This window comes from Canis lupus, chromosome 8, assembly GCF_003254725.2.
Source record: "Canis lupus dingo isolate Sandy chromosome 8, ASM325472v2, whole genome shotgun sequence".
Classification (NCBI taxonomy): Eukaryota; Metazoa; Chordata; class Mammalia; order Carnivora; family Canidae; genus Canis; species Canis lupus.
The window spans coordinates 44416864-44439080 of NC_064250.1; the positions used below are offsets into that span (position 1 = coordinate 44416864).

Sequence of the window (22217 nt, forward strand, 5' to 3'; positions counted from 1 at the left end):
CAATAAAAAAAAAAAACAAAAAAAAAACAAAAAACAAAAAAAAAACAAAAAAATCAGATAGTTCATAAAAGCAAAATCAAAGATGAGAAATTATTCAATCACTTAAAATATTTTTTTGCTACTTAATTGACACTAAAAACAAAAATGACAATATTCAGTAGTAGCCAGATTCTAGAGAAGTTGGCATTTGCATACTTTGCTGTTTGAATGACAACCGGTTCCAAATCTTTTGAGAAAAACCAGTTGACAATATGAACTGAAGAGTTAAAAAAAAAAAAAGGGAGAGAGACAGAAGAGATTTCAAATTCCAATGATTCTACTAGTGGGACTCTATCCTAAAGGAAAAACACAAAATACTGAAAAGTCGGGCAGCCCTGGTGGTGCAGCGGTTTAGCGCTGCCTGTAGCCTAGGGCGTGATCCTGGAGACCCTGGATCGAGTCCCACATCAGGTTCTCTGCATGGTGCCTACATCTCCCTCTGCCTGTGTCTCTGCCTCTCTCTCTCTCTCTGTGTGCCTCTATGAATAAATAAATTAAAAGAAATGTTTAAAAAAAATACTGAAAAGTCATTATACACAAATGTGATCACTATAGTTCTAAGTAGGATACAGGGAGAGCTTAAAGAAAACAGTCACTCATGGAAACTATTCAGTCCCTAAAAAGTCTATGAAAACTAAGTAAACATGGAGAAGTACTTACAAAAGACATAGTTATACGATAAAAGTAAAATTGCATGAACAGAATAATTACAAACTACAGTTTTAAAAATGTGCACAAAGAAATTTCACAACACTGTTATAGTATTAGTAGGGGGACGTTTTTCCCTTTTATCTTTCAAATTGTCAGTAACTTTATTATTTTAATACTGAGAAGTACACAACTAATAAAAGAAAAAATGAGCTTAGTTACTCCTTTCACGTTAATCCTTTGTGTTTACAAAGTGCATCCAGAAACATTTCGGCAAGAGAAATAAGGGGAAGAAGTCATGATAAAGTGATTTATACAAAGATCTTTATTTTGTTTTTAGATGTATATAGCAGTATACATTTGAGTAAGGAGGCTGCTCAAGTCCAGTAGGGGAAAGGTTACAAAACATACATAAAAAATATTTATATCAAAAGCATGAGGATCCTTACATCCTTTCTTAAAGAACAAACACATTCATACAAATGGAAGGATTGTGGTAAAGAATTTTAAAGTTCAAGAGCCTGTCACAGTAATGAGGTATCAATAATGGGCAAGAGGAGTCTTGCAAGCTTCTCTCCTATCCGTTGCTCACTGAAGTCTCATTCGTTTTTCAGGGGGGCCTTTGGTGCTCACTATCTGTTGGACGTTCTTTGTGGTCTCCTTCTCCTCAGATTTTACCGTTTCTGGTATAGGTTCTGCCTCTTTTTTTGTCTGATCCACTAGACATCAAAAGCAGGTATTTTTGGAAGGGAGAGGAAAGTGAAGGGATGAGATCAATTTAGACAACAATGTGAACGGTTCAGGCTCAAGTTCATTTAGAACTGCCTATCTCAAGTTCTAAATTTAGCTGTTCCATCAGGCAAATATATAAGAACCTATTTACAAACCTAAAAACCTGATAACCCAGGAAAATTTGTGATTGTAGACAGAAACACATGACATTTAAATAAGACAATATGCATAAACAAGATATATAGTCTTTCCCAGGCTGAACAGATATTACAATACCTGTTTTCAATGATGAAATAGAACACCTTTTTTCATACTGAGATTTGAACTAAAAACAAACTCAAATCATCTCGGCCTCTCCACACCTGCTCAATACTTACTCTTCCACTTGAATTAATCTTCTAAATACTAATACCACTATCACAGAAGCACCATCTTTTGGTAGTTCAGCAGATCTCAAAAATTAGGACTAATGAATTACCATGAAGGTCTAGAAGGACAAAAGGACCACAGCTCATCTTACATGCTACAGTTGTTACTGAGTTAAACAGACTGGTTTTATTTCAAGTTTAATAAGAATATCGGGAACCATACCTGGGACAGGCTTTTCTCCAGACTTTTGCTATAATTTTAAAAAAAGGAGGGGAGAGGAAAAAATAGGGCAGATTAGCAAAGTTTTCTTCTTCTTGACTTCATAATTCTTATTAAAATTATACATTCATTTAAAGTATATTAAAAATGACTCCATAAAGAGAAACTACTATTCCCATACCATAAAGAGTAAATTTATCATTTTCTACTTATTTCTTTGTTCCAGAAAAGACACAAAACTATAACTAGAACAAAAAGAGTCAAACATAAACAATCCTCCCTTGGACATCTATCTACATAGCCCTGTGCCTCTGCATCCAGGCTGTAATGCTTTACAAAAAGTAAGTAAAATCCAATGGGAGAGAATAATGGAGTCTTTCAAAATTCCAGAGGCTTATTTGTTTAGGAGATAATGAACTTGAAGAAAGCAGAATGAAATACAGAAGAACACTCCAACTTTTAAAGTTGGCAGGTATGGGAAGCAAAGAGGAAAAAAAAAGTATTTTTCTATGAACATAAGGCTTCTGATGAAAGTACTATTAAAAATCGAAGTATAGGAAAGAAATGATGAGGGGATCATGAGTCAGGAAAAAGATCAGATCCTCCCATTCTGTAGAGCAGTTCTTTTATCCGATTACTGTCATCTCCTTTTTCCTATTAACTAACTTAAATGCTTTAAAACACTGTCCTCCTCCTCCATCCTCAAGGATCACAACTTACTCTTCACTTGCAGCCAATGACTCTATATCTCGTTTTTTTAAATAAGAATGTCAACACCCCAAGTCCCCTCCCATCTAACTCCTTCAAACTTATTATTCCTTTACCCATACACACATACATAAATACACACACACAGTAGCTTTATAGACTTCTCCAACATCCCAAAAGAAAAATGTTTTATTTTTAAGGTTAATGTTTCCAGGTATTTTCTGAATTTCTTTCTGAATTTACATGCCCTCCCTAAGCTTTCTCATCAATTCCTAGGACTAAAGACTACAAAATCTCCTGATATCATATGTTCCAGATTCATGCTATCAACTGTGTACCAGCCCATTCCAACTGCAAGTTCTGGGATTACACTTTTTTTTAAAATATATATATATATTTTATGGAAGATCGATTTGCCAACATATAGCATAACATCCAGTGCTCATCCTGTCAAGTGCTCCTCTCAGTGCCTGTCACCCCGTCACCCCATCGCCCCCACCTGCCTTCCCTTCCACTACCCCTTGTTCATTTCCCAGAGTTAGCTGTCTCTTATTGGGAACATTACACTTAATAAGAACAAAATTCAGCTCCATATTATCCACTATATAGAAAAGACTAACATAGAAAGCGCAAGGCTGCTATCCTTAGGCCAGCTTGCAAGGCTGGCTCTTGCTAATGACTAGGAACTTGGATTTCAGAAGGTTCCCATCATTCCCTGATAGTGGTGGCTCACTGTGTTTAGACTGTACAACACTGTTAATGCTGAATATTTACCTCCCTTCCAGGAATGTGAATTTTGGTATGAGCTAGATAGAGTACCTACGTGATGAACCCTCTTCCCTCTACCAAAAAAAACATGAGCACCAAGTCTCTCCTGGATTTCCTTGGGCAAAAATACCACACACATATTGCCTCATTTTCACTGTTAAAAGAAGAATGCACTTTGTGTAATCCCTAATGGGAAACTGAGGATATAAGCCTGCACATGGCTCCTCCAGACTCTACTTGTCTTTTTCCTTAAATCTGGCTGTATATCCTTACTATGTCACTGTAATAAATCCAGTGAGTCCTTTAAGCAAATCTCCAAACATGAAGGTGCTCATGGTAACCTCCAACACACCTACCTTATCACATATCCTATGAACATATTAGGATTTAAGCATGTCTAAAGTAATCTGAAGGAACAAAGAATTTTTCTTACTTTATAACAGGAGAGAAATACCTGGCATAACACTGAGGAAGTGAGAAATTGAGAGGGAGTTTTATTATCTGCTACTGAATCATTTGAACTATACTGGACACTGGACTTTATCTGAACATTTGAATAATGTCGTTATGTACCTAATACACTCTCTCATCTTTTCTAGTGAATACTGTCAGACAAACTAATAGGATATGATTTCAGATAGAAAAGCAGAATGGGGGCACCTTTCTGACAAAATTTAATTAGTAACCTTGTGATAAACCTAGCTAAACACTACGGTATTCTAGCAGTTTCTGAAAATAGCACTGAAAAGACATTCACTGTAAAAGGACCTGAACTCCCATCACATCAGTATCAGTGTAACTTTCAGTAGTAATGAGAATTAAAATATGGAAAAAGGAATTCCAAGGAAGCAGGCAAGACTTTTCTAATATTCTTTTAAGCACTCCTCATAGGGGTAACCCAGAAGCTCAACTGTCAAATACAATAGATAAGTAAGAAGAAGTCCTGAGCTACAAATAGTTCTGGGAGATACAATGGGTAAATAGAGTTTGTAGGAGACTTCAAGTAAACCAAGAATCTATTTTCTTCTCTAGATCTGAGAAATGTTTTGGGTAGGAGCAAAGGGATTAACAATTCTAGAGAGAGCTATCTTTCTCCTAGTTCTGTTATATAGAGTTAGACATTCTCTTTGGGAGTTGGCTTTGGCCCTTGGACGGTTAAAAGAAGGTGGGGGCTCTAGAAAATGACAGTTGACGTAGGACTCCGGCTAAAACTTTAAAAGAAAAATGGGGGCACCTGGGTGAATCGGTGGGCTGAGCATCTAACTCTTGGCTTTGGCTCAGGTAGTGATCTCATGGGTTGTGAGATCAAGCCCTGTGTCAGCCTCCACATTCAGTGGGGAGTCTCCTTGAGATTCTCACCCTCTCCCTCAACCCTCTACCCCACGCCCATGTACATGAATGCATGCTCTTTTTCGCTCTCTAAAATAAATAAATAAATCTTGAAAGATAAATGAAAGATAAAACATAAAAACCTCACTAAAATGATATGCAGTCTACAACCTGCTTCAAAATAATTGGAAGTAGAGAAAGAAGACACAAAACAAGACTGGCCACGTTTGACAATTGTTGGAGCCAGGTAACAGGCATATGGGGGTTTCGTTCTTAATTATTCTTTCATATATTATTTTAAATTTCTATAAAGCAAAAAATGCTTTGCTTTGTTTAAGATTCAAGAGAGTCTTTGAGTTTTCTACACGGTCCAGCCTAGCTCATCAGGATATGAAAGCATATGGGATTTAAGGTCAGAAAAAAAAGAGGCCATTTGGCTGGAAATACCTAAGAACCCAGGCACAGCAATAAGCTACTAAATGCTATGGAGACTGACTGATGAAAATAGAACCCTTAACAGTTAATATTTAAAGCACAACCTGTTTCTTTTCCTATATTCTAAATTTTAGTTATCAATCAAAACCAAGTCTAAATCTAAGCTGGATCCAAATCGGCAAAGTCGTCAAACTTTCACCCTTTGCAGACATGATACTCTCTATGTAGAAAACCCAAAAGACTCCACTCCAAAATTGCTAGAACTCCTCAAGCAATTCAGCAAAGTCGCAGGACATGAAATCAATGCACAGAAGTCAGCTGCATTTCTATACACTAACAATGAGGCAGAAGAAAGAGAAATCAAGGAATCGATACCATTTACAACTGCACCAAAAACTGTAAGATACCTGGGAATAAACCTAACAAAAGAGGTAAAGGATCTAAAATTTCTATGCCACCCAGAGCAATCTACACATTCAGTGCAATTCCTACCAAATACCATCAACATTTTTCATAGAGCTGGAACAAACAATCCTAAAATTTGTGTGGAAACAGAAAAGACCCCAAATAGCCAAAGCAGTGTCAGAAAAAAAAAACAAAATTGGAGGCATCACAATTCCGAACTGCAAGTTGTATTACAAAGTTGCATCATCAAGACAGAATGGTAGTACTGGCACAGAAACAGAAACATAGATCAGTGGAACAAAATAGAGAACCCAAAAATGGACCCTCAATTCTATGGTCAACTAATCTGTGGCAAAGCAGGAGAGAATATCTAATGGATAAAGGACAGTTTCTTTAACAAATGGTGGGAAAGTTGGACAGCCACATGCAGAAGAATGAAATTGGACCACTTTCCCACAAGATACACAAAAATAAATTCAAAATGGATGGAAGACCTAATATGAAACAGGAATCCATCAAAATCCTAGAGGAGACGGGGATCCCTGGGTGGCTCAGCGGTTTAGCACCTGCCTTTGGCCCAGGGCGCGATCCTGGAGTCCTGGGATCGAGTCCCGCATCGGGCTCCCAGCATGGAGCCTGCTTCTCCCTCTGCCTGTGTCTCTGCCTCTCTCTCTCTATCATGAATAAATAAATTAAAAAAAAAAAAGAAAAACCTTAAAAAAAAAAAGAAAAAAGAGCTTCTTTCTTAAAAAAAAAAAAATCATAGAGGAGAACACAGGCAGCAACCTCTCTGACCTAGGCCACAGCAACTTCTTGCTACACAGGTCTCCAAAGGCAAGAGAAACAAAAGTAAAAATGAACTATTAGAACTTTATCAAGATATAAAGCTTTTGCACAGCAAAGGAAATAGTCAACCAAACTAAAACAACCTCCTGAATGGGAGAAGATATTTGCAAATGTCTAATCAGATCAAAGGCTAGCATCCAAAATCTATAAAGAACTTATCAATCTCAATTCCCCCAAAAAAATCCAGTCAAGAAATGGGCAGAAGACATGAACAGACATTTCTCTAAAGAAGACACACAGGGACACCTGGGTGACTCAGTGGTTGAGCATCTGCTTTTGGCTCACGGCATGATCCTGGAGTCCTGGGATCAAGTCCTGCTTCTACCTCTGCCTGTGTATCTGCCTCTCTCTCTGTATCTCTCATGAATAAATAAATAAAATCTTAAAAAAAAAAAGACATGCAAATAGCCAACAAATAAAACTTATTTTAGGAAAGTTAAAAATAGAGCTACCCTACCACCCAGAAATTTCACTGCTAAGTATTTATCCAAAGGATATAAAAATAGTGATTCAAAGGGACACATGCACCCCAATGTTTATAGAAGCAATGTCCACAACAGCCAAAATACAGAAAGAGCCCAGATGTCCACTGACTGATGATTAATAGATTAAGAAAATGTAGTGTGTGTGTATACAGAGTATGTATATGTGTGTGTATACAGAGTACATATATATATGTATACACACACACATACTATGGAACATTATTCAACCATCAAAAAGAATGAAATCTTGCCATTTACAATGATATGGATGGAACTAGAGCATATTATGCTAAGCAAAATAAGTCAGCTACAGAAAGACAAATACCAGATGATTTCATTCACATGTGGAATTTAAGAAATAAAACAGATGGATATAGGAGAAAGGAAGGAAAAATAAGATGAAAACAGGGAAACAAATCATAACAGACTCTTAACTACAGAAAACAAACTGAGGTGTGCTGGAGGGGAAGTGCTGAGGTGTGCTGGAGGGGAAGTGAAGGGTGATGGGATAATTGGGTGATGGTCATTAAGGAGAGCACTTGATGTAATGAGCACTGGGTGTATCTATTTTTTTTTAAAGGTTTTTAAAGGTTTTATTCATTTGAGAGAAAGAGTGTGAGAGCAAGAGCAGGAGGAGAGGGACAGAGAATGTAAACAGACTCTGCACTGAGCGCAAAGCCTAAGACAAGGCTCCATCACCTCATGACCACGAGATTAGGATCTGAGCCAAAACCAAGAGTCAGATGCTTAATTGATTCAGGCACTCCTAGAGCACTTAAGTCACTCAGGCACCCTTAGAGAGCATGTATTTTAAAATGAATATACAAAAATTGCTACTGCTTTGGTTTGTCTGTAGTGATGATAGTTCAAATACTTCAAATTACTTAATGCAGCTAGAAACCTGTTATATTTGTCCAAGTGGTTATGGATTTAAAATAGCAAATATTTAAGTACTAGGCTACAGAATTAACCACAAATTCTTTTGTTTAGCATACAAAATCCTCAATCTAACCCTAACCATCTTTCATGTCTTGTATTTTTTCATTACTCTTCCCTACCACAATCACATAGAGTAAAATTTCAGAGTATTTTCTTGTTTCTACCTCACCCTCCACTCAGGTATATTGAGGTATAACTGATATATAGAAACAGCACTTATTTAATGTGTACAATTTGATGAGTACATACACATATACCTGTGATATCATCATCACAATCAAGGTAATAAACACATCCATTACTTCCAAAAGATTCTTTATATTCCTATGATTTTAGGTTTTATTGTGCGCTAAGAACATGTCACAAAAATCCACTTTCTTACAGAGTTTTTAAGTGTTTAACGCCATCTATAGGCACTATGTTGTACAGCAGATCGCTAGAACTTCTTACTCATCTTGTATAACTGAAACGTTATATCCATTTAACAATTCCCTATGTCCCCCCCTTCCTCCATCCTCTGGCAACCACCACATTTTCTGCATCTGTTTGACTACTAAAGTTTGACTATTTTATATACCTCATATAAGTGGAATCATATGATACTCATCATTCTGCAACTGACTTATTTCAATTAACAGCATCTTCCAGGTCCTTCCATGATGTTACAAATGGTACAATTTCCTTCTTTTTAAAGGCTGAATAATATTCCACTATATGTATACACCACAGTTTCTTTATTCATTTATCTGTGGTGGGACATCTGGGTTGTTTCCACATCTTGGCTATTGTGAATACTGCTGCAATAAATGTAAAAATGCTTGTATCTCAAATTTCAAGCTATACTACAAAGCTGTGGTAATCAAAGCAGTATGATTTTGGCATAAAAACAGACACATACATCAGTGGAACATAACAGTTCAAAGATCAACCACACATATACGGTCAATTAATTTACAACAAAGGGCCAAGAATATACAATGGAGAAAATGGGGAAAAGATGGTCTCTTCAATTAATGATGTTGGGAAGACTGGCAACCATGTGCAAAAGAATAAAACTAGACCACTATCTTACACCATACATAAAGATTAACTCAAAATGGATTAAAAACATGAACATGGGACCTGAAACCATAAAACCCTAGAAGAAAACAGGCTATTAGCTCCTTGACATCAGTCTTGGAGATAATTTTTTGGGTTTGATACCAAAAGCAAACCTATCAAAATCAAAAATAAACAAGTGGGACTACATCGAACTAAAAAGCTTCTGCACAGCAAAGAAAACCATCAACAAAATGAAAAGGCAACCTACAGAATGGAAGAAAATATTTACAAATATCTGATAAGGAGTTAATATCCAAAATATATAAAGAACTCCTACAACTCAATGCAGAACAACAAAACAAAAACCCCAAACAACCCAATTAAAAAATGAGCAGAGGAAATGAATAAATGTTTTTCCAAAGAAGACCTACATTACATTAAACAAGTACATTAAAAGGTGCTCAAGATTCTAATCATCAGGGAAATGCAAATCAAAACCACAATGAGATATCCCTTCACAAGTATTAGAATGACTATCATCAAAAAGACAAGAGATTATAAGTATTGGTGAGGATGTCAAGAGGGAACCCTGACACACTGCTGGTAGGAATGTAAACTGGTATAGCCAGTATGGCAAACAGTACAGAGGTTCCCACAAAAATTAAAAATAGAAATACATGATCCAGCAAGTCCACTTACAAGTATCCAAAGGAAATGAAAACAAGATATTGGAGATAACTGCATTCCCATGTTTACTGCAGCATTATTCACAACAATAAGATATAGAAACAACCTACCATCTATTAAAAGATGAATGGATAAAGAAAATGTGGTATGAAATTGAATATTATTCAGCTATTAGAAAGCAGGAAATGCTGCCATTTGCAATAAAGATGAAACTTGAGGGCTATGTGAAATATACCAGAAAGAGAACATGAAATACTCTATGTATCACTTATATGTGGAATCTAAAAAGGCCACATTCATAAAGAGAGTAAAGTGATGGCTATCAGTGGCTTGAGTGGAGGTTGGCAGGAGAAATGGGAAAATGTTGGTCAAAAGGTGCAAACTTCCACTGATAACATAAATAAGTTCTGGGGATCCAATTACAGCATGGTGGTTATAGTTAATAACATATTATATACTCAAAAGTTGCTAAAAGAGTGAATCATAAATGATCTTGACACAAAAAAGAAATGGTAATTATGTGACGTGATGTGATGGAGGCTACCTAATACTATGGGGTCAGCTGACATTTTGCAATATATGTGTATCAAATCAACACACTGTATCTTAAATGTACATAATGCTATATACTAGTTATATCTCAATAAAGATGAAAACAAAAACTTTATTACTAAGTATTTTTTGATGATACTGTAAATGGAATTTACCACAAAAACTGTATTACTAAGTATTTTTTGATGATACTGTAAATGGAATTTACCAACTTTAATATCTTTCTCAGGTAACTTTCTCAGATAATTTGTTGTCAGTATACAGAAAGGCAACCCATTTTTGAGTGACTCTGCATCTTGCAACTTTACTGAATTTGCTGATTAGTTCTAAAAGCTTTTTAGTGGAATCTTTAAGGTTTGGTATGTAAAAAATCATATCAGGGGTCATGTAAAGAGACACTTTTACTTTTTTTCCTATTTGAATGCCTTGTATTTCTTTTTCTTGCCTAATTTCTCTAGTAGAACTTCCAGTACTATATTGACTAGAACTGTGCAAAGTGGATACTGTTGTCCTCTTTCTGATTTTAGAGGAAAAACTGTTTTTCATCACTGAGTATGTTAGCTGTGGGTTTATCACACATATGGCCTTTATTATGTTGAGGCACATTCCTTTCTTATTGAGTATGTTGAATGTTTTTATCATAAGAGTGTTGAATTTTGTCACATGCTCATTCTGCATCTATGGAGATGATCGTGTGATTTTTAACCTTTGTTCTGATAACGCAGTATACCATCAAGATTGATTTCAGTTATGTTGCACTATCCTTGCATTTCAGGGATAAATCCCACTTGATCATGGTGCATGATTCTCTTAATGTGCTGGTAAATTTGGTTTGCTAGTATTTCATCAAGGATTTTTGGATCTGTATTCATCATAGATACTAAATATAGTAGCTTTCTTTTCTTGTAGTGTCTTTGTCTTTGGTATCAGATTAATGCCCTCATACAATGAATCTGGCAATGTTCCCTTCCTCTTCAATTTTTGAAAAAGAGTTTGAGAAGGATTGGTGTTAATTCTCATGTTTTTAAATGTTGGTAGAATTTACCTACGAAGTCATCTGGTCCTAGACCTTTCTTCATGGAGAGGATTGTGATTACTAATTTAATCTCCCTACTCATTTTTGGTCTGTTCAGATTTTGTTTCTTCATGATTCAGTCTGGGTTAAGTTGTACATTTCTAGGAATTTCTTAAGGTTTTCCATTTTTTTGACACATAATTAGATATGTCTCTTGTGATTCTTTTGTTTCCATCTCCTCTTTCATTTCTAATTTGATTTGAGTTTCCTCTCTTTGTTAATCTAGTTAAAAATGTGTCAATTTTGGGCAGCCCCGGTGGCTCAGTGGTTTAGCGCCACTTTCAGCCCAGGGCATGATCCTGGAGACCCGGGATCGAGTCCCATGTCGAGCTCCTTGCATGCTTCTCCCTCTGCCTGTGTCTCTGCCGCTGTCTCTCATTAATAAATAAATAAAATCTAAAAAAAAAAAAGTGTCAATTTTATCTTTACAAAACACCAACAGTTTCATTTTTTTCTAGAGTTTTTCTAGTCTATTTCATTTGTTTTTCAACTTATCTTTTTCATTTCCTTCCTTTTGCTAACTTATATGTGAAAATTAAACAACACACTCCTAAACGACCAATGGGTCAAAGAAGAAATCAAAAAGGAAATCAGAAATTATCTGGAAAGAAATAAAAATGAAAACAAAATATACCGAAACTTACGGGATGCAACAAAAGCAGTACTAAGAGTAAAATTTATAGTAATAAATGCCCACATTAAAGAGAAAGAAAATTCTCAAATAAGTAATCTTAAATTTACAGATCAAGGAACTAGAAAAAGAACAACAAACTAAGGATTTCTGGTTTCTGAAAAATCTACCCATTATTATTATTAGTATGTCGACTAATTAATATGAATACTAATATCTCCATTAATACTCTTTCATATTTCTGGTTTTGTGTGTTGTTCCCATTTTCTAGATGAGCACTATCCAAAAGAAATATGTGAGCCACAAATGCAAGATGGTAGTTAATTTTTTTACTCTGCACCCTGCCCCCCAAGTCTTTGAACCCAGTATGCATTTTACACTATTATCACAGCTCAACTTAGACTGGCTGTGTTTCAAATGTTCTATAGTCACATGTGCTGAATGGATACTGTACTGTATAGGTCAAGATGTTCTTCCCTCAGCCTCCCTCACTCATATAAACTACGTACTCGCTGAATGGTCAACCACAACTAACCTCCCACACTATCATGGTTACTCATATTCCTACACACACTATAATTTATTTACTTATTCAACAGACACTATTTTATCTTCAAATGCAATTCATGAGAGTTCTCTAAATTGACTTCCCTGTCACACATTCCATTCTGACCTCCATTCCCTTCACCACATCACCACTCCAACAGCACATAACTCACACAGTGGAGTCAGGAAAAGGAGAAGGTGAGGCCTGTTCTAAAGTCATCCCAAAGTGTGAAAAATCTCATTTAATCTAAAACCAACCTGAAAATCTTAGTCCCCTCCCCCCACAAGAATAATAGTATACATGATCTTGTGTGTACAGCCCTGTATATATGAACTGAGACTAACTAGGAGAATAACGTGCACATATTCCATCTCATACTTAATTCACTTCAGGAGCTCATTGAGTAGAATGGCAGGTGGATTTGCTATTACTATTACGCTAAATAACATACTAGAATTCATATAACTTAATCACCAAAAAATGGAAGTCTGTTTTTTACTCCTCCATTTATTATGCCAAACCCTTCACCTCAAATGTTCTGTTCTTTTTGTTACAGAAGTTTTTGTTTTTTAAGTTTACTTATAATCTCTACACCCAGTGTGAGGCTCAAACTCACAACACTGAGAACAAGAGTCCCATGCTCTACTGACAGAGCCAGCTAAGCACCACTTGTTAAAAAAATTTTAACTAGTCTATCATTTAAGGACTTAGATATCTACTACATCAGGCTGAAAGGCAGCATACAGAATAAAAACAGCATGAGTTTCATATTCTAGTTTTGTTTTGTTTTTTTCATATTCTAGTTTAGTTACCATCTGTGACACTTTTAGCAACTTTGGAATGAGAATGCAGTCTTTATGAAGATTTAACGAGAAAATAACCTTAAAGAGCATAAAACTGTTAATTCCATTTCCTTTGCCCACTTCTTCCATTAAGTCTTTGAAAACCTTTCCTTTGATTCAGAGACCCTTTTCTCTCCCCCAGAGACCATTTTTAACTAATGAAGAAAATAACTATTTTTAGGCCACATCTGAAACAGTTCTCAACTAAAAATAAATATTCCAGGAAAAAGTGTCAAATCAAAGTTAACCACATGCATTTTCATTACCTGCACAAATTTGGGTGGAAATTTCTGTCTAAGGTCTAGGAGTAAAGCATCCACACGTTGTCTCTGAAAAATAGAGCTTGGTTCTTCTTTCCTTTTGGCTTTAGGTTTGACTTTATCTATTAAAATATGAAGTCCAAATCAAAACACTGCCTAGTTTGGTGTCTTACATTTTACAAATCTTTATCTGCCATGAATATACTCAAATGTCATTATTTTTAATGGCTGCTATTCCAAAGATTATCCCTCCAAATAAATTAAACACAACATACAGAAACAAGTGTTCTTAACTCTTCGCTCTTAAATGAAGTTAACATTTTAACATTTAAAAAACTGATTAAGTTTTTTAAGGATACTTCAGTTTTAATATGTAAGCATAGATAGACATTAAAATTTTCAAGGCTAAAGTTTTCCATAATTACCTAAATCCTATGTCAAATGATGTTACCCCTGTACCTACTATTAAGAATAAATATATTTGGAAGATCATTCATCTCACAGGTCTGAATTCCATTTAAAGGCTATCTTTCCCTCAGTAATTTATTCTGAGTTGTTATTTCTCAAAGAAGGAAATTCAGAATATGGGTATACTGCTACAGACACATTTCCAGAGTACAGAATACTTTTACTGTAAAATATGGTGCAGAACCAATAGCAGACTAGCAGCTATGGAAACTAGAGGTCCTGGCATCACAACAGGTAATAACATGGAAAGATCAGAAAATAAACTGGTCATCTGGAGATAAGGCTATAAAAGCATCTCCCCTACTTTGAAATACTAGGGAGATTGAGGTTCCAGATTTTAAGAGACTCAACAGTTAGGTAAGCAGGATACATTAATCACTAATATCCTATGTTCCAAATATTTTAAAACCTTGAATCAACTTACCAAAGATTACCAGTTACCTACACATTAAAATTTCTGTTCCTATGGGAAAACTAGTGTTACCACATCTAGTTACAGGAACTGTAGCTATGACAGTGTCACCATCCTATGAAGTTTTCTTATCTAAAACACACCTAGAGGGGCACTGGGTAGCTCAGTGGTTGAGCGTCTGCCTTTGGCTCAGATTGTGATCCCAGGGTCCTGGGATCAAGTTCCATATCAGGCTCCCCACAAGGAGCCTGCTTCTCCCTCTGCCTCTGCCTCTGTCTTTCCCCGTGTGTTTCTCATGAAGAAATAAATAAAGTCTTTAAAGAAATAAAATCAAATAAAATATATAAATAAATAAAACACACCTAGAAATCAATAGCTGTTTTCCTAAAGAAAACCGCTTCAGTCTCAGAATTACCAAAAAGGGTTCTTAGAAGGTCTAGGTGTTCTACCCACCTTGCTCTTCATGATCTTTGAAGTGCCACCAATACCCTTTGGAAGGATGATATCGACAGTATGACATAGCTTCATCAAAAGCTGATTGAATGCCATGTACTGCAGTAAGCTTTTAAAAAGAACACAAATTCTGAATTTCTCATTAGATCAACTAAAATCTCCAAAGTAAATACCCACGAAATACTACATATGCGAGGGCAGCAATTTTCCAGTTTTGTTTTTCTTTTTCCCCCCAGAACTTGAATCACTACACAGCTGGGGCTATAATACGTACTTTCAACATGGACTTGGCCCATAGTGTTCAAGACATTTTAATAATCAACACTTCATGCCAACATATACAAGGGAGAGAAGCTTCTGTTGGATTCTTGGAAACAAAGTAGCTCGATTAAAAGTTTTCTTTAGTGTTTCAAGAATGTGAAGACACTTACCACCCTAGAGTTTATAACTGACCCCAAGTCTGGTGCTTGATAGATCACTCCAGCAATGATATAGTAATCAGCCAGTGGGATAACTGAAGCAGTGAAAATAAAAATATTCATGAATATAGCTATGCCACAAATAAAAATATTTTCATAAAAAGAACAACTAAAATTTGGTATTTTCCCATATTAAGGCGAGGTTTGGCAATTCCTATTTTTGTAAATAAATTTATATTGGAAAACAGCCATAATCATTCATTTATATTATCTAAGACTGTTATGACACTAGTTGAATAGCTATTACAGACACTCTGAAGCCCACAAAGCCTAAAATATTTATTCTCTGGACCATCACAGAAACAGTTTGCCAACTAGAGCAATGCTTCTCAAATTTTAATGTATATCTGAATCACCCGAGTATCTTGTTAAAGTCAGATTCTTACTCAGTAGGGATAGTGCATTTCTAACAAGTTCCCAGATCATCCAATGTTGTTATTAGTCAGTTACAGCTTGGGGAATAAGACCTCAGAGTGAGAGATTTAGCACCTAGGATGAAGATATCAGATGCACTAAACCTGCCTCTGTGCCCCGTTCCTGGGTCCTAAGGAATAAACCAGCTGCTAGTAAAGCTGGTACCACCTTGTATCACTTCCCATGACCTGAACCCTCTCATCATGGAAATCTTGTTCCTGGCCTTGCCTTTGTTCTAAGGTTATTTTTTCCCTCTGGGCAAGGATTCTAGATCTTTTGTGTTTGAAATTAAATGTGGATTCTTAACTATGGAAGCACAGCTTCTCTATCAAGTCATTCCCTGGAATCAGTACCAGGCTGAAGGTTTTTCTTAAATGTCTTAATGAGGAAATGCAGTTGGTCATTTCTGGAATAGTAACTAGCTCTTTGATTCAAAGTCAAATCTGAATTCTATACTCTTCAGTGTGATTTCTAAACCAAGTTTATGTTTGATAACATAAGTCAGGTAAGAATTTTGGCTGAATATGTCAATGAGGATTTTCAATGGATCCTCTATGAATTTGGTACAACTGCATCTACCATGCATTTTTTAATAGAATTAGACATAGTAGACTGAGATGAGAAGTTACTTGGGATGTTCGAGGTTCCCAACAGATATTCTCACAGAAGATGGCTTCAATGTAGTGAGTTACTTTGTTAGTGCTTGGAGAGTTGTCCCTAGACTCTTGTGTACAAGCACAGAACTAGTGGAACTTGGCTTCTGAAACATTTCCTAAGTGGTAAATTTATGCCTGCTCTACTAGTGTGCCTCAACAATTTGTACAAACGATATTATAGTAGAAACTTCATTTCCTTCTGAGAGTCTGGAATTTTGGTAGGCAGAGGACTTTCAGCTTCTCTCCCCATGTGTAGAAGGGCTGGTTGAAGGTTCCTTATCTTTATTCCCTAATTACTATTTCCCAAGAGCAGAGGGGTAGACAATTGGATTAGGCACACCAATTCTCATTAAACCATATCTTCTCAGTGGGTTGGGGTCAGTGCTCATATAGTACATTTATCATCTCCTCTTCCATCTGATGATAACTGAGAGAGAACAAGCATAAAGATGAAAGCCATCATACTGAGGATAGCAGGGTGCACAGATAGAAAGCACCTTAATTGTGATTCTGAATTAACCAATCCTGGAACTGCTTTTCCTTTGGACTTTTTGTTACACAAGATAATAAATTCCTTAACTTGTTATAAAAAAAAAAAAAAAGATTAGCTCTCATAAAAATTCTGGACTCCGAGGATCAAAAGGATTTCCCTAAACAGATAGGTTACACACCTAATATGTGTGTGGGGGCTGCTGGAAGGAGAATGCACTTGGTGTGTCCCCTTGCAAAAAGGAAAGCAAAGGAAGCTTACACATGGATTCCTACAGTCCCACTTGATGTAGCTTTTTCCCTTACTGATTCATCAGTGGATCTTTACTGTGCTACCATAACAAATCTCAGGTATAACTAACAGACCCATATGCTGAATCTGCGGAGTCCTCTTAGCAAAGCACTGAACATGTATGTGGTCTTAGGGATCCCCAAAACAGAACCCAATCCAAAAAAGTAAGAACATGTAGCTCAGAAGGTTAAATAAATCATGGTATTTTAAGAAGAAAATTATGCCTCAAGTTTACACATTTTTACCTTGGGTAGGGGACTGCCGTTGTTGTTTCCGAATGATAAAAAGAATGGGCTCCTGAGCGTGTAAAAGGATGTATTCCACTCCAACCATTTGACTGAAAACAGAACAGACATCCAGAGATCTATGAATGCCCTACAAACAATTGTGTAGAACATTCAGATTATTATATAAAAGTACGCAACACTGTAAACCAGATTAAAACTATGTTTGATATTAAGAACTAGCTGTCCAATAAAACTGGCTATTTTCCCAGGTAGGTGGAATATAGATAAAGTAAGATTTGATTTTTAAACAACAAAATTTCTCTACAAAAATTCACAATAAACTTAAATCTGAGTATTCACTCATGAAAGTACGTTGAAGAGTGTACCTTTCAAAAAAGACAACCAAAATACTGCAATGTTTCCTGAGACATATAAATATATGTAAAATCTAAAAATACATAGTACATGAAGACTATACATGCTTTGACCATACATTTCAACTATACATACTCAACTATAAAACATCAAAAACCTTACCCTTGCCTCCGACAAATTTTTTGACCTGATGTATTATTTAAAAGCCAGTTGTCCTAATAATCATAAATATTTGCCTCCTAAGAAAAGCTATTTAAAATACCTCAGAAATTTATCAAGAACCCCTCCCTGATATTAGGTGACAAATGAAAAACTATTGTACAATTGCTTCAGAAACTTTTGTGATAGCAATAAATTCTTTATTATTTAGCATCTGAAGTCTGAAGACTCTTACTTTGCAATCGTCAAGCTAAAACTTTGTCATACAAAGAAAAATCTACTATAAGTCAGACTATGGTTTAAGACATTAAATTTGATGTAAGAGACAATAAGGGAGTGCCTGGGTGGTTTAGTAGGTTGAGGGTCTGCCTTCGGTTCAGGTAGTGATCTCAGTGTCCTGGGATTGAGCCTCACACCAGATACCTACTCCACAGGGAGCATGCTTCTCCCTCTCCCTCTGCCTGCCGCTCCGCCTGCTTGTGTGCACTCTCTAATGAATGACTAAACTCTTTGGGGAAAAAAAAGAGAGAGACAGTAAGTATGGTCATCTGGTAGAGACCAGTTGCATTGCTAAGATCACTAACTGGATCCGCATCTAAACCTCATAGGTATATTTTAACTGGACAGTAATATATGAAATTATCAGAAAAGCCTTCCCAGGTTATCAGTGCCTGTGATTAACTTCGTTGAATGTCAAATTTGTACAAACCTCCCCAAAACTCCATTTCTTCCAAAACTTCTGCTCTGTACTTCCATCCATAGCTTGAAAGAACCATTCATTTCAAAACCTCTAATTGGCAAAGATGCTTGCTACCTTCTTACAATAACTTACTTTAAGTGTTCTAATGTCAGCCTCTGCATTTTGACCACCTCATTATTACACGTCCTGTCATAAAAAGGATTACTTCTTTCTGAAAAGTAATCCAGGACACTTCCACTGTTCAAAATGGGGATCCAGGAACTGTCAACCCAAGAGATTCCCAGCAGATTATCTATAGGAAAGAAACAAAATGATAAAGGATGAGAAAAAAGAAAGCCAATCCAACATTATTTATGCATCTAATGCAGGAGGCACTATGAATATAAAAATGACATAGATCTTAACCTACATATTCTCACAGAAGACCTAAGTGTGCAAGAAAGCAATGACAAGATGACACGACAAGTGTTATAACAAAGGCATGAATAAATGTGTTATCAGAGCATAATTGAGGGAGAACACCTTACCTGAAGGAATAGGAATGATTTTTCGCAGGGTAAGGAGGAGGCAGGTTTTGGCACTACATACTAAAAAATAAATAGAAGCTCATCATGTACCAAAAGGGGGCAAAGTCATTCCAAGCAGAGAGAATGCACATACAAAGGTAGAGAAATACAGATGTATATGGTTAGAGAATAGTTTGATTAGGTGAAGTGAGAGGACTTGAAACCTAGAAAGATCTCAAAAAAAAAAAAAAAAGAAAAAAGAAAATCCTGAGTTTTCATATGTTCAAAAATTTTCAAACATGTATCCCAAAGGAAACACAGTCAGAGCCACCAGTTTGAGACCTCCCAATTAGGGACAGAAATCAGTTAGGAAGCTTATATAGAGGAGATAATGGTGTAAAAGTTATAAAGCAAATGAGAAGTAGAATGCCCTTAATTGCATCCATACAATTTCATACTTCAGAATAGAATTAACTCAATTTTTCAAAATGCAAAAAGAAAAAAAAGACATGGTAAATAGAACTAGAGAGCTTTAATTAAAGAGCTTTTATTGGCTACTGACTGCAATGTTTCATATCACTGACAGTACTAAATCCCACTAGTACAGTTTATGCCTTTTTTTAAAAAAGTAGAGAACCCTTTCACTCTCAAAAAGGTGTAAGTTTAGCAGAAAATTTAGTCATGCTAGGTTGAACTCATTTCAAATGTCAATACATCTACGAAGCCTTTCTCTACTTTGAAAGACAAAAATAATGGCTTCTTTCTCTAGTTCTCAATTTTTATGCTTTTATTAATACTCATCATATTATAACCCAGAAATACAAACGTGTTCCGACTTTTTAGAAATAATAAGAATTAAAATAGAAACAAATACAGGTTAAGAGTCTTGATACAAGTTTAATAAGCTTTGTGGGAGCCACCACAACAGTAAAAAAATAAAGATATTCACAGGCGCTCTCTCAGTCTCATAAATTTTTCTCACTCTCGTTAACAGGTCACTTCCACGATACCTCCTCCCGACCTGGAGGAACCTGGACTGTTTGAAACTAAGTTCTCACGCTTCAAGCTATATTTTAAATACCCTTTCGTTCACTCTTTGGAATCACAGAGCACAATTCCTAGGCTGGTTTGTTGTTGTTTTTACGAATGCACTGAAAAAGATGCGTGTGCACGTATGGCCGGATACGGAAATCGAGTAGCAATTTACGGGTTGTGCCTCTCTGTATTTTTTTTTTTTTTTTTTTACGATTGTATTATTTATTCATGACACACACAGAGAGGCAGAGACAGAGGCAGAGGGAGAAGCAGGCCCCATGCAGGGAGCCCAATGCGGGACTCGATCCTCGGTCTCCAGGATAACACCCTGGGCTGAAGGCGGCGCCAAACCGCTGAGCCACCCGGGCTGCCCTCTCTGTATTTTTTTTTCCTTTCCTTTTCTTTTTTTTACTGATTAAACAAATAACTGAGCACCTTTCCAATTCAGCTGCGAAAAAGGACCGGTCCCTGCCCTCAATAGTGGGTGTTCGATGGAAGGTATTACAGACTCAAAAATAAAACTTACAGAAGAAAATCTTAGGGATTCCTGCCCAAGGACGCGGGGGGCGCAGGGTCAGGAGTAAGGCGGCCCCCACGCCCAGTCCCCGGAGATGAACCAATCACGTCATCACGCCCCACTCTCGGCCCAAAAGCCGTCCCTCCACCCAGGCAGAACCACCCCAGTATCGTCGTAGAGATATGTGTCTGCCACAGTACTGCAGGCCTGGCGGCTCGGGACCCAGAGCTTCTTCCAACTCCTCGGTTTTGAAGCTTGTAAGAGACCCCTGAGGAGCCGGGGAAAACGAGTTTTCGCCAGATTGGAGCCTTGGGTCGTCTGCAGAAACCACTCATGCGCGCTTGGGAGTCACCACAAAGGAACCTGGATCCTGCCCCCGAGAGCTATAAACCCCCAGCCCAGGCCCCCAGCCAATCAGGAAACAACGGGTAACCGCGCAGGTTACCTCGGATATCCACCGCCGCCATAATTCCAAAAGCGCTCACGGCTCCTCCTTCCGGCGCCCCGTGAACGTAACACGGACGACGGAAGCGTCGCGCTGCGGACCGCAAGGACTGGCGGGAACGTAAGGAGGGGCGGAGACTGCGCCGCCTGGAGAGAGGCCTGAGAAGGAGAAGGGGGCGGGGCTGGCAGAGGGGGCGGGGCCGGCCGGGGGCGGGGCTGGGAGCGGGAGGGGCGGGGCTAGGAAAGGGGGCGGGACTGGGAATGGGAGGGGAGGGGCTGGGAATGGGAGGGGCGGGGCCGGGAGGGGAGGCGGGGTTGGGGCGGGGTTGGGGCGGGGCGGGACGGGGCGGGGCTGGAAGGTGAACTGGAAGCGCAGAGGTGAGGGGCGGGGCGAGGAGGAGGGAGCGGAGCCGGGTTGTGGAGGTTGGGGAACCTGCAGGGAGTAAGCATTGTAGGTAAAAAAAAAATAATAATAAAATAAATAATTGGAGACTTTAAGGAAAAAGGAATTGAGCGGAGTCCTGCCCCACTCCCACCAATGAGAGATTTTGTGATTTTTAAAAAACAAACATTCTGATGATGCAGAGTTGCAGGGGAGCATCTTCAATTTTATTTTTTTAAATAAAGATTTTATTTATTTATTCTTGAGAAAGAGAGAGAGAGAGGCAGAGACACAGGCAGAGGGAGAAGCAGGCTTCATGCAGGGAACCCGACGTGGGACTGGATCCCGGGTCTCCAGGATCAATCCCTGGGCTGAAGGCGGCGCTAAACCGCTGAGCCACCCGGGCTGCCCGCATCTTCAATTTTAAAAGTTCCCCCGGGTGTATCCAAAGGGCTGTTAGATTTAGGAGCTACTCTGTTCTGTTTTTCGTCCTGCCTCAAATATGGGATGCTACAGAACTAAGCAGAAACAATTTGAGAGTCATTAGCTTTTAAGGGACTAAACCTATTAAAAGTCTAAACCCATGAAAGAAAGTATTTGATGCCTCTAAGACAAAAAATTCACAAGACAGGAAATATTTTTGAAGGAAGAT

The 22217-nt window shown here is 37.5% G+C and overlaps 1 protein-coding gene and 1 long non-coding RNA gene across 4 annotated transcripts in view; one reads left to right on the forward strand and one right to left on the reverse strand.

Annotated features, from left to right (window-relative positions):
* Positions 1–994: 994 nt before the first annotated feature.
* On the reverse strand, positions 995–21318 carry MED6 (mediator complex subunit 6). The gene is made up of 8 exons (XM_025442891.3): positions 21185–21318; positions 18814–18973; positions 17466–17557; positions 15322–15404; positions 14891–14999; positions 13564–13679; positions 2011–2038; positions 995–1406 (listed from the first exon to the last, which is right to left on the reverse strand). Exons 1-8 carry the CDS (start codon positions 21204–21206, stop codon positions 1276–1278), a joined length of 741 nt encoding a protein of 246 aa, XP_025298676.1. The 5' UTR covers positions 21207–21318; the 3' UTR covers positions 995–1275.
* Positions 21167–22217, forward strand: part of LOC112657084 (uncharacterized) — a 32280-nt gene continuing 31229 nt past the window's right edge. For all 3 annotated transcript variants that reach the window (XR_004817755.2, XR_007412435.1, XR_004817756.2), the window contains exon 1: positions 21167–21304. This is a non-coding gene — a long non-coding RNA (uncharacterized LOC112657084). The remainder of the gene's footprint in view (positions 21305–22217) is intronic.